The sequence below is a fragment of the Setaria viridis genome, chromosome 6 (assembly GCF_005286985.2).
Source record: "Setaria viridis chromosome 6, Setaria_viridis_v4.0, whole genome shotgun sequence".
Taxonomy (NCBI): Eukaryota; Viridiplantae; Streptophyta; class Magnoliopsida; order Poales; family Poaceae; genus Setaria; species Setaria viridis.
This window is the reverse complement of record NC_048268.2, coordinates 27,025,046-27,038,708: the sequence shown is the minus strand read 5'-3', so window position 1 is coordinate 27,038,708 and position 13,663 is coordinate 27,025,046. Positions and strand designations below refer to the sequence as shown.

Here is a 13,663-nt window from a genome sequence, read left to right as displayed (position 1 = left end):
AATGCAACCTCGTGGGAGGTTCTCGAGCCATAGGAGAGGTGTGCTTCCTATCACCATCAGGAAGTAGGCGGCCATCTGGTTGTAGCTGCTGTTCGCAGCCTTGACCGAGGTGTAGTACGTCTTCAGCCAGATCGTCGGGTCGGAGTGACCATCGTACTTCTCGTTGATGGCTGGCTTGAATGTGGGTGGCCACTGGACAACCCTGAGCTGAGGTGGGGGGAGGTGAACGCGGCAAACCCGTTGATGTCCTTGTCGTTGTCTTCCATGAGGCGGTATTGTACTGGCGGGCCCTAGGGCGTGCGCTGTTGTCATGCTATGGTGGATTATGGGCGTCGCTAGGGGTGCCATAGCGATGGTTGTAGTCGTTGCAACGGCGTAGGTCATCCTCCCGGTGGTTGTGGGCCTCCTACTCCACGTTGTGGTTTGGTTGGTTGCCGACCCCCAAAGCACTGAAGTTGCGGTCGTACTAGGTGCGCCGTCAGAGCTCTAACTCATCCCGATCCCGGTGACGATTGTTGAGCTCACCACGGAGGTCGAGACGGTCGCGGAGGTTATCGTGGAGGTCACGATTAGGTTGCTGACCAGGCCGGCCGCGGCGTTCGCCATCTCCTTGTTCGTCATAGTGGCGGTTGCCGTGGTGGTGGTTATCTGGTCGGTGGTCATCATCATCAGGATGGTGGTCATCACCCTGGGACTGGTCCACCTCCTCCTCTTGAATGGGCTCCAGTCGGCTTCCCCTTTCGCGGTCGTGATCTACTCTAACTAGATCGGGTTTGGGAGTGCTGGGCAGATGAAGATCTAGAGTGCGATGATTGGCTCCTTGAGCATGCTGGGGCCTAGGGTTTTTCCTCGATTTAGGCGTTAGCGACATGAAGTCATGCCCAGATCCGCTGCAGTTGCTCTGAATCTGGAAGGTTTTTCAGATTGACAAAAACAACCCCTAGGTTGGCCTGGGGTGTGGTGAAGACGTCATGTCCGGACTGTTCGAGGTCGGCCTGCAGATTGCGGGCACGTAAGGGATGCCTGCGTCGACCTCCAGCTCCCCCTTGGTCATCGTTGTTGCCACCGTTAGGTGCCAGCGGGATGGGTGGTGCACCGGCCGCTATGAGGGCAGCAAGCGGCTGACGGACTGGCTCAACTCATTCTTGTTGGCGGTGCCTGCCGCGATCTCGATTCCTCTCATTGCACCCTTCCTCCAAGGAGGAGGTTTTGCCATCACGAGGAGGTTCGTCAGCGGAGACAGCGAAGACTTCCAGATCTAGTGACGTGGAGCTTCCTTCATCGCCCTCGTTGTAAGGGTTCGGGGTTAGGGCAAAGCGAGGGACCTGGAACTCGCCGCAGTCCGAAAACTAGGTGGGTTCGGGTGGGTCATCGGATTGAATCTAGAAAGACTACCCAAGTTTTTCGAAAAACATGGCAGCCCAGTTCTTGATGCAAAACGGGGCATGGGGGAACCCCTATGCCGACCTTCTAGGGCGTAGTGCTGCCTCTGAGAGGTTGATGTACTCAACAATGGTGTTGCTGATGTGATCTAGCTCCACGATTAGATTGGAGGGTGTGGGGTGGCGGGTTGCCACGAGGATGTCTGGGACCCTCTCTGAGAGAGAGATCACCGACTTGCTGGGCAAGTGGCGTGATGATCCTCGGGTGAAGACCTTGATCCGTCGGTGCAGATCCGACGGATGCCAAGCTGGTGGTGGACACCGAGTCAGCGAAGGAGATGGTGGAGTCGGAGTCCACCGGTATGCTCCCGAAGCGAGCTGGATCGGGTTGGCGAGGAAGTCCTTCATGCTCTCAGGGAAGATGACGCTAGGGTAGGGTGCCATCGGGGAGGATCTCATGATCACCCCTACCTGGTGCGCCAAGTGTCATGTTTAGTGACCGACAATCCACCAGGGGGTTAACCAGGTGGTAGATTTGTAGGCCGGGGAGATCACAAGATCAAGAGCTCGAATGGTAACACAGGGGCGCAAGGTTTAGCAGGTTCGGGCCTTCGAAGAGTAATACCCTACATCCTGTGTTCTAGTGGATTGTATTGCTGGTATGGGATGCAAAGAGTTGATGTGCGTTACCCTTTGGGGGGGGACGGGGGCATCCCTGGCCGCCTTATATAAGCTGACGACCTAGGGTTACAATCGGATAGGATCTAATCCTAGTCGGTTGTTACATGGAAAGCAATCTGAATCGGTTTACAACAAGTATCCCAGGATATCCGGGCAAAATGTTGGCCCGGCCTCCTAGCTTGTGCTCCACGTATTTTCATACCTTGGCCCGCACGGCATGGTCGGGTGGGCGCACTTGCCAGGGCCGACCAGTATCCTGGTCGATGGGGACCCGTGAGTACCCTTATCCCTCATAAAGCTTTACTAGAATCCACCAGTTTGTAGTAGTGAACCTTGGCATATTTATAAGCTTACATAAGTTTAGGCCCTTAGACATTCATGATGTTGCGGTTAGTTGTGGGATAACATGTTTTTCATTAAACCACAAAATGTACATGTAAACAAAGGCCAAATCTACATTTTTGCTAGTTGTATATATTATGCTCAAGTTTTCAGGGCATTCCTTTCAAACTTGAACAAGTAAAGTGAATTCCTCCTCTTGTAACACAGCAGCCAAGATGTATTCAAAAATAGGATTTGAAACTGCAGAAAAGTGCAAATGAAATTAGCTCCATTGCGTGTCATTTTTATAGAGTGCATATGTGGTACAAAACCCATATGCACAACTTGTTGTTTTGGAAGTGCTGAACTTTTTTGGCTCATCTCCAGTCAGCATATTTTCTGTTTATTGGGGGATGGACACAGAAGAACTAATCCTGCTTAATTTTTTACAATGACATGTGAAGGAATCTGTAATCTTTACTACAGAAACTGGTTCGATCCTCCGCTGTGAACCAGATAATTAATTACGGGGCTTAAATTCACATTCGGGGAAAGCAAGTGTGACTGCTAATTTGGTACGGTTTTGCTGGATATGCTGTTACAAAAACTAATTTACTCTCGTGTTACAATTTCAGTTCATTGGACGTGTGAAGAATCGGTCTAGTTTCTGCAAGACGACTACTATACTGCAAGTTGGTTGTTGAATGGAGTAACAATAACCCTGTGATGTTTTGTAATGTCCTTTCTCTTTAGTATCATCCTGGACCTGTCATGGTGTACCGTAGACTTGCCCTTATTCTCATGCTGCCTTCAAAGACAGGCCTGTATGTTGAGGTCAGATCTTCAGGCCACGGACTTGGCGCACGCACTCTAGTGTTGTTGCAACAGTAATAGTACAGGTGAAACAATAGTAAGGCTACATGTCTTTGCTTCAGCCTGCAGGCTATAGCCCTGAATCTATGTAACTGTGTGGTGAATGGTAAGATTTCTAAGGTTACTGCACCGTTTCGTTTCTATCCAAGCATGGGTTCATATGAGAACGGGCTAGGGCACCATGCATTGTTATCTTAACGAGGTAGGAGTAGCATGTATACTAGTATTAACTATTAATGTCAGTGTGTCTGCGCGCAAGAATGTTCTGGTGGTAGAATTTGTCTGAAAACACACCAAGTGCATGGTTGTTTGAGGAAATGATGCAATTTGAAGCTCAAACTTTTCATTATAAATTGCTGACGACTTTAGAAGAACGTGTACACAATCGGCTTCGAATTGTTGTTTATTACTTTATACTTCCTCCGTTTCAAATTGTTGGTTGTTTTAGTTTTTCGAGGAGCATAGTTTTTTGCTATTATTCATCTAGATATAATATAGATCTAGATGCATAATAATATCTATGGATCTACAAAAGTCAAAACGATCCATAATTTGAAACGGAGGGAATAGGAACCATAAAATTTGACCGTCAAAGTATTTACCGTCAAATTTTTATTTACTGCGGGCATGAAGTCAACCCAATTCAGTTTACAAACTTCCATTATATTCCATAAACGAATCCGAACAAACAAGCTGATGCAAAAAAGCAGAAACTAGCACGACATACGTGACAAGGAGCGAGTTTTGCAACACCAGACATCACTAGCGATTTTTATTCACTTGGGAGCAGACGATGTAGTTGCCGCGACAAGAAACTCACCGGCATCGCCGTCAGGCATCACGACCACGAGCCCCTCGTCGCCGCCGCTCACGATGGCGAACGACACGTGCACGGGCTTGCTGTCCCTGAGCACCATCTCCGCCAGCCCGAGCTCCTGCCACTGGGCAACCTCAAGCTTGTACTGTCCGCCGCCGCCGCAGCTGCTGTCCGGCTGGCCGTCCGCCGTGCACCTCTCGACGCTCGTCCCTCCCCGCCCGTCCCCACCGGCAACGACGACGACCGAGAACTGGGCCGGCGCCTTGCCCATGCCGAACCTCTCTCTCGCCTGGGCGACGCAGGCGCCGGCGAGTGCGCGGTGATCGTCGGGCGCGCCGGCACCAGTGGTGGCGGGTCTGGCTCTGAAGAGGACAGTCTCAGCGGCGTGGCCGTCGTCGGCGCCAGCGAAGGCGTCGAGGGGGATGGACTTGGTGAGCGCGCGCGCGGCCATGGGGCGCTGGAAGTAGCTCGCGTACTGCATGAGCGGGTGGGTGACGAGCTCGCTCCGAGCCTTCATCTCGGCGTGCGTGCGCGCCCACGACAGGAGGAACCTCGTCAGCGACAGCGGGTCGGACAGCATCAGGCTGCAGCTCACGCCGACGGCGTAGCCCCCGTCGCCCTGGAACCGTGTCAGCTGCAGTAGTGGCGTGTTCATCACACATAAATTCCACTGAAAGATTAAGACGGTACTGCAAAAAAGCAGGTCTTTTTTGTTTGTTTTTTTGGTATAGTTGGGTTCAAAGAAAATCGGCGCAAATAGAGAATTGCTTTGAAATGTCCCTTTTGACCTGAAATTGTAACCGTTCGAGCAAATAGAGAATTTTGCTGTAAACTAATTCTAACTGGTGACTGAAAACTCTCACAACTTTAACTTGGATCGTCAATGACTTTGAACTGCAAACAAAAGCATTTAAGTGAGTAAGATTACCACATATCAAAAGCTTTCAGTCGGTGTTCTGTACCGCCGACTAGTGAAATACGCCGCGCTCACCTCACAATCGATGGCTAGAACACAAATACAAGGGTTTATACTAGTTCGGGATGAAACCATACGTCTAGTCCAGGATGAGAGTTTGTGTTCCTCAAGTCTGAGTGCACAGCAAGCTCAAAACGGGGTGCTCGCAAACATGCAAGTGTGAGAAGCATATGAGAGAGTGAAAGGAAAACCCAACTCCCCTTATATAGGGCTTCGGGACTAGGCTACAGTGAGAAAGTCGGGGTCCCTCGACCCTAGCAGTTGAGACACCTAGTGGGGGAGTTCGGGACCCTTGGCTTGGTTTGACGTGATGGGCCCACCGTGGAACAGCTTCCCATCCTATCCCTGCTCCTGTGGTGGTGGGGGGGGGGCACACACCGTGCGGCATGGTAGGTGAGGCGCAGTGAGGCGGGTGTTGTGCAAGTCGTGGTAGCACTGTGCTGGTTGTGGCTACCGTCATGTTCGCCAACTCCCGTGACCAGAGGTGGCATGCGATGCCTGACGCTAGGGCACGTAGGAGCCTGGCTAGTGATTGTTGTTCGAATGATGGCCGGTGCTAGCGCCGCCAACCACCTGCCAAGTGGTCAGGAGCCCTCTTCTAGTTGGTGTCTGGTCCATGGGCCCCACATTAGTGCGTGCCCCCAGGTACAGCCCTACCCACACTTGGGATGTGATGGTAGGCAGGTAGCACAGAGTAGACTCTCAGGCATGCTGCGGGGGCCATGATGGCGCCACTGACCAAGGCGGTCCCTTGGGTGAAGTCACACTAGACGACTTGCCGATCCATTGCCACCCCTGCCTCCTGTGCCGTGGCAGGTGCGGGGTGGGGAGGCGTGCGCGTCCCATCAGCATGGCGCATTGAATGTCGTGCATGCACCAGCCCTCGCCTGGGGAGGCTGGCTCCTACCCCTCCAGGCCCCAACACAGGGGAAATCGGAGTGCCACGTGCCCCCGCCTGTCTCTAAGGTTGGGAGGTCGGGGAGTGGGCCGTTCCCATGCGTTTTGCCATACCTGGGCTGCATGGCCAATCGAGGGCCTTGGAGAGCTGCTCCCGTGAGGGTAACCATGGTACATGCACCTGTCATTAGCCCCTGAGCCTAGTCACAATTTGAAGAATCGGGAAGAGGGCCCCCTTCCTTCGTGTTCGCCCGTAACAGATGGTGCTGTTGCGTTCCACTGGGTTTGCAAGAGCGGACCCAGTGGGTCTAGCCCCCAAGCCTCTAAAGGAGTCGGAGACTCGTTTAGAGAGCTAGCATGGTCATATCGGTGCGGTCGCCGATCCTTAGCATCTTGGTTGGTGTGCCCTTCGAGCCATCTCGTTGTCACTGTCATGATCAGATGGCTCCTCTTTGCCCTTCAGTTTCTGTGAGGTGCTCACTCTAGCCTACGACCTTGACAGTACTACACCGTCGCTTGCGCATGTTAGGAATCTCGAGGCCAAGCGTTAGAGAGTGGTATTTGCGCACTAGTAAACAGCAGCACCACTCTCACGTGCTTCCTGGCGCTTCGCCTACCTTGGGAGCAGTGATGCTCAGGGGGCTAGCAGCCTGATCCGAAGAGCGTTAGGATCCTCCCAAGGCCCCGCTAGTGATATGCCCTCACATGCCATGTAGTAGCATCCCGCACAATGGAGTGCTAAGGCTATAAATAGCAGCACCCGCCTCTAGCATTGGCCATCGTCGAGTTTTGAAGAGATGCCTCATAGAGAGTGTAGTAGATTCAGGCCCCCTTGGGCTAGGCTCTAGCCACCAATGGTCGGCCATTGTGCCTGCAGCGATTGGCGCTCGAAGAATGCTTGCAAGCGGCTTGGCACATCGAGGAGAATTTGCTGCTCTTCTTGTCCCAGGTTCCTCATGTATTTGTTTGGTTCAAGGGGCCTGCTCCATGTTTCTGCCAGATATTGTTTGGGAGACTCAGGGCCTGCTGATGATTCCTTTAGAAATTGTTCGAGATGGGTTGGCATCCTCCTTTGCCCGGAATGATGGCGGTGCTTGCTCAAGCTATGAGGGCTTGTCCCGTCTTCACCCCTTCCACGTAGTTGACCCTACAGGTGACAACACTACAAGAAAGCTTGTGATGAGCACGTCCACAGTGCCTCACCGCACTTGTAGCAGCTGCCTCCATGGCCTCTGGGTGTCACCCTGCATGGTGATACCTACACTTTTTTGCACTTGTAAGCGACCTTTGGCCGTCATCTTTGTGCTGAGTATTTGGTGAAATAAAGTCATTTTCTACCTGTTGTGTTCTTAGTTCGATCTGCAAAGTGGTTGGGAGGAGCCCCCGAGCACCTCTGCAGCTTATCCGGGGTTGTCCCCCACCCAATGCCAACCTGTTGTCTCTTTGTCATGGCCTAGCATCATCGGGCTGCCCCATTCGAGTTTAGACTGGTCAGCTCCTTGGCCTATGTCACGCCATGGAGCTGGTCGAAGGAAGGCCTTGAGGTTCGAGTAGGTTAGGGTCCCGGTCAGGGGCCTTTTCCTTCGTTCATCCCTTTGTGGGGAACAGTTGACTGCTTGCCACATTGGCTGAACAACACAATCGCCTCCGGATCGTGGGAGTTTGGTTGTACCTTGCCGGGAGGCATTCCATAAATCTCGATCGCTTGCCCCGTGGGTCCCCGACCTCCTGTGCAGGTGGTCGGGGGGCTCGCTACCTTCCCACGAAGGATCCAAACACAAGAAAGAGAGGTTGGGTGGCTTCACGCTAGCCTGGTTGGAAGACGCTGGGGCCAACCTCCTGTCCCTAGCTCTTTGATGTGTTTGGCCTAGGACGGCTGCGATCCCCACTGGTGGGCCGGCCTTTGAGTTCTTGACTTGTGTTCCCTAGGGGTAAGCCCAGTGATAGCGAGGGCGGTTCGCCTCATGTCCCATGATGGTGGAGTAGTAGGGGAGGTGGTGCAGGAGTTGATGAGCTTGAGGTGGTAGGGTCACCTCTCCCCGTCACAACTTCATGGTGTGGGATGCACGTACGTGCGCCGCGGCACCCACGCATGTCTCTCGGAGCAGTCGTGGAGTGGGACCTGCCATGGCCATGTGAATTCCCCATGAGGAGGATTCGCACCTGCGGGTGCCGATCCATAAGTATCGCGGTCCCTTCCTCTTCTCATCTTCTCCCCTACCCTCATCTTGCACAGCTGCTCACTAAGAGACTAAGAGAGAGAGAGAGAGAGAGAGAGAGATCAGGAGGGTGGGGGGCGAGGAGGAATCCGAGCAGCTCACCTTGCGCTTGCTAGCTCTGTCTGCCTGTGCCCGCCGGTGTTGCTCTCCATCCTCTCCTTCATGACCATGTCAGCATGGAGGCCCTCGGTGGTGACAAAGGCAAAGCTGGTGGAGCTCGTGAGCAAGGGTTTCCTTTCACCCAAGGAGAAAGCTGGGTGGCACACCATGGCGAGATAGCGCTTCCCCCAGCCCAAAGTCGGCGAGGCGGTGCTCTTCACTGATTTCCATGTGCGTGGGTTCGAGCTACTAGTGCATCCCATCCTCCGTGGGCTTCTGTTTGAGCTCGAAATCGAGCCACAACACCTCAACCCCAACGGCATGCTGTAGCTCGCCGGGTTTGTGGCACCATGTCAGGGGTTCCTCAGCATCGTGCTGCATGCCTCGCTGTTCCGGTGGATCTTCGAGATCCCCCTCGGAAGGTGAATAGCAGCGACAGGGAGCTCGGGTCAGTGGGAGGTGTATTGATCTAGATGTGCATGGGGTTGTCGAAGTCATACCCCCAGATCAATACGACTAATTCAAATCGTGGTTGGCACGCCAACTCATTCTACATCTGGAATCACGATGGCAGCAAGCTTCCTGACTTCACCAGTGCCCCTCCGGTGGAGAAGGTGACATGGAAGTGGGGGTGCCCCACGAAGGAGAAGAAGAAGGTGGACGCCATTGTGGGCGTGGTGGAGAAGCGGGTAAAAGGTGGAGTGATCGAGATTAGTGTCTTCTAGACCTTCCTCAAGAGGTGTGTGCAACTGCTGAAGAAGTGCAACCACGTGCCGTTCGCCTTCCTTGCGAGGGACGGCCCAACTTGGGAGAGGTCGGAGGCCCTATCCGATGATGAAGTGGCATCATGGGTAAGAGACCTGGTCGACAGTAAGGTGCCAGTGCTCGCGACCTTAGACGTGCACCCAATGTCATTCTCGAAGGACTATGTGCTCAACGTGGTCTTCCTCCGACCTCACCTTGCCCTTCCTTTTTCCTTTTTTTATGCATCTGTGCGCAAAGTTCGAGCCAATGTTGGTGTATAGGGGCTCGGGAAGCCGATGTCAATGTTGTACTCCCCTGATGGCAACCCTGGGGGGCTGAGTGTGCCGCAAAGTACCAAGTGGATGCCCAAGAGTAGGAATGCCTAAAGTGGAAGATGATCCGCGACGTGAGAGGCATTGCACCTAGGGGCTGTCATCGTCGGAGGAGGAGGAGGAAAATGATGGTGATGAGAGTGAGGGCAGAGGTTCGCCTGACCTCGAGGACTTGTTTGACGAGGGGATCTTGTGTGCTGGTCAGGAGGGTCTCCCCGATCCCTTCGACGAGGTCGCGCCAGGATGAGCAGCGCCGTTGGTACGGGGAGCGGGATCGACCATCCGTCGTAGGGATAGGTGGCCCAGAAACACACCACCCCAGTGCCCAATGCCGAAGCAAGCTCAAAGCACCCAGGGCGTCCAACGAGAGGTGTGAGGACCTGCTAATCTCTCGGCCCAACCACCACAAGCCAAGGAACTCGGAGCAGCCCGCTCGTGGTGATCGGGCGTCGGTGATCGCCACGGTGTTACCACCGCCACCTTCCGGCCCTCCACCGAGCTTGTCGACGAGGGTGGCATCTCCACCCCCACCCCAGGGAAGTCAGACATGAACGACGAACGTTAGTCGAGAGTGCTAGGGGATGCATCAATGGGTGGCCATCACCATGACCACTCTAGCGTGGTCGGGTGATCGACCGCGGCTAGGCGGGTTGGACCCGCTGTGCCGCCCCTAAGATCGGCACCGACCCCCATGGCTGCGTAACGTGGGTTGGGGTTCATGGCAGCTACGACCTAGACGTAGGAGCCACCGTCGGTCCAGCTGCCGCAGGGGAGGACCGCCAGCGAGCATCCTCGGGCACCCTTGCGCTCCTAACGCCTTCATGATGCCCACGGCACCACAGGGAGGTCCGAGAGAGGTTGTGAGGATGGAGGCTGCAGCACAGGGCCGCTGTTGGCGCTTGTTATCGACACCATTTTAGTGCCATTTAAGTGGTGTTTTTAGACTAATTCTTATACTAACCCATCACTTGGCACCTGAAATAACCTCATTATTGCATATGTATTGTACTTTAGAGCATATTATGTTTTGACACGAAATATGACATAATCAGAGGGCTTGTGTGCAGAACTTGATGGATAATTGGACGTGGGTCATCAAGAGGAACCTACATGTGAAAGGGGAGGACCAAATGGGCCAGAAAGGGCCTAGGCTAATCGGTCTAGTACCCTATAGGCCGATCAGCCTAACCTATTCTAAGGTCCGGTCAAGCTCCCGTTTATTTGGTGTGAAGTCTATGATGCATCTAGGGTTTTTCCATCAACCATTCGTCTAGAGCCACTTCCCACGAAGGACTATAAATACCCCCTATAGGACTACAAACAAGGAGAGAAAGAGGAGAGAGGAAACACCATGCATACGCCATTCCATCGCCGCCACAGGTCAGGAACAGAGAGAACAATGCATCTATAGGAGGAAGACAGAGCTTGGGAGGAGGAGAAAACTTCCCAAGCCGATGAGCCTGGAGGTGCTCAGGCTGATTGGCCTAGGGCTTTCCTTTCCCCATTCATTGTCCTCTTTGGTCCAGCTGATCTACAGAGCATCCTTTATCCCCTTTTGCATTAACATGTGTAAGATCATGGGGTAAAGTTTTTGTTTGTCCTTAGGGTCGTAGGGAGATCTTGATTTGTAATCGCCGAACCACTTGTTGAAGATCTATTTGTTATCATTTATATCTTGATGATACTCTTTCATGTAATGGCTGGCCAACGCTACTTTGGGTTGCTTTGTTGCTACCTAGAACAATCATCATGTCGTGTTCCTATTGTCCAATAGTTCATTATCCTTGGTAGTGACGGTATGCGAGAGGGAAAGTGTTGGGCATGGTTCATATTCACTCATGATAACACTTAGATCTAGTTCTTTCACTCATTGCGATTGCCTCTACAAGTGATCCTAGATCCCTAGGACAAGCGTTCCATCTACCTTGTTCACACCTATACTCTCTATCTGCTTTCTTCTAGACTGCATAGCTCTTTTGTTAGGATAATCTTATTCAATACATAGAGCTTTCAGTTATATTGATTAGTGCTTAGTTAAGCATGCAAATCCCTTATTCTATAGATTGATAAACCTTGGGGGATTACTCTAAGGAAAAAGCTACAACTGATCCATGTGCTTGCGATTCATGAATTGACGCGCTACGCCAACAACCTTTTTTGGTGCCGTTGCCGGGGAACAAGTTAGTTTTGCTACGTTTAAATTTGTATTATTTTTTTGTTAACCTCTACCATCTAATTTTTTGTCTAAAAAACCTTTGTTTTTGTTTTCATTTATGTTGTCTAGATGGCTCTTCTCAATCAAAACCAAGCGTTCAGCAAGGCTTCTCAGGATCAAGCGCAAGAACTACATGGAGAAGACCCCTGTGTACACGCCGGCTGACTATGGAGGCGATAGCTACTGGGAGGATGATAGGAGCCCTGGATCATAGGGTGCTGCAGGCCGTGGTGACAACGACGAGTACTTTGGGTGGATTTCAGATGGCAAGGACGACATGGAAGAGAAGCCGGATGGCCGCTGTCAAGATAAAGGCAAGGAAGAAGATCCATAAGACAACGGCTCGGAACCTAAAGAGCATTACCATGCGTGCTTCCCTAAATGCAGGCAGAACGTCCAATACCTCTTCGACGCCGTTGATGATGCCATGCAAGCCATGGAGGTTTTAAACCATAAGATGGAGGAGAATGAGCGTCATCAGGTAAATGACTACAAGTTCTTGAACATGAACGTGAGTAAGCTCTGCTGGATGTGTGACAACATGAGGAGGAACAAAAGCCATGGAGGAGGAAGCAGCAACCGCCCCATGTGTAGCAACTGCAGGCAGCAGCACTAGTGCGTATACAAGCATCTCATTCCTTTGTACTTTATGCAGTTACGATGAGGACGTCATAGATTTTAAGCATGTGGGGGACGGGGAGGATCACCTCTTGTATGGAGTTTTTGGAGTCAATTTAGTCGAGTTGAGTCCTGTGGGAGTCTAAATTAGTGTTTTTGTTTCAATAAAAAGTAGATGAAGTAGTAGTCTTCTTAAGATTCAGGGAAGACTTAGGCCTAGATCACTAATTTAGCGTCTTTGTGAGAAGAAGCATGAATAAAATTTGAGGATCGTGCGTGTGTTTTTAGTGTTTACCTTTGCTCGCCTGTCTTTTACTTTGCCTTTGCAACACTTGATCATGAGCCTTGTCTTGAATTCTAAATTTTTGTTGTGGAGTTTAGTAATTGATTTGTCTTTGCAAAACCCATGCTCTAACATGATCTAGTACTTTAATTTTAATTATGCTTTATGAGTAAGGCTTAAATTGGTGGTAATTTAAATTTTTATTGCTTATCTATAACCTCTATAGGCCGATTGGCCTGGGGTCCTCCACCCTTGGTTTGCGTGTAGAAAATTCCTGGAAGTCTCTTGGAATGTTCTAATGCTATTTATGAAGGGTCTCTGTTCAGAGGAGGTTCAGAGAAAAGATGAAAAATAAAAGAAAAAGGGAAGAAGAATGAAAATAAAGAGAAAAAGAAAAAGAATAGAAAGGTAAAATGAAACAAAGAGAGGAGTTTTTGTTATCATGAAGATCAAGAGAAGAGCAAAGAAGGATAACCTTGTTGTTCACATAACGGATTTTCTTTTCAACCATGTGCAATCCAACAGCGAGGACATCATATGTGCCTTAGAGTAATTAATTCTTTGCCTTTGCACATGTCCACCATTCTATATGTTGTCACCCTTGAAAACCTCATATTATGTGGATATTTTCCTGAACATTGGCTCGGAAGGTAAGAAATCATTAGAGTTTTCTTAATTCGATAATAAGTGTTGATTCCAACTACTCTTGTCCAAGCTCCACAATATGATTGAGCGACCTTTGAGATATGAGAGCTTGCAAACAAATAGGGTAGCCACCTTTTAATTGAGAGACATGAAAGTACCTAGAAGAGAAATATGGTTTCAATTCTTGTTGTAGGGAGATTGTTTTATGATGAAAGAAAAACCCTCCAAGGTGAGCCAGAAAGTAAGTGTGATTGATTCATGAAGCTACTTAGTTCTAATAAAAGTTGTGGGGAAGTCTTTGCTTAGATAATTCCTTGAACACCCACACTTTGATTATCTTTGCTACTCCTCTGATCTTTTGTTTGAGGGCTAGGTGCTTGACTCGCTTACTTAGGTTTGGTTCAAGATCTTTGTTCAACCCTTTTGAGAGTTTGTAGACATCTGACTTGCTCGAGGACGAGCAAGTGCTAAGCATGGGAGGATTGTTGGTGCTCGTTATTGACAACTTTTAAGGGCCATTTAAGTGATGTTTTTAGACTAATTCTTATATTAACCCACCAC

The 13,663-nt window shown here is 50.9% G+C and overlaps 1 protein-coding gene across 1 annotated transcript in view; it reads right to left on the bottom strand.

Moving 5' to 3' along the window:
* Positions 1-3,838: 3,838 nt before the first annotated feature.
* The window catches only part of LOC117861457 (uncharacterized), a 30,004-nt gene continuing 20,179 nt past the window's right edge, over positions 3,839-13,663 (bottom strand). The window contains exon 2 of the mRNA XM_034745025.2: positions 3,839-4,708. Within this exon, the coding sequence (XP_034600916.1) occupies positions 4,034-4,708 (675 nt within the window). The 3' untranslated portion in view covers positions 3,839-4,033. The remainder of the gene's footprint in view (positions 4,709-13,663) is intronic.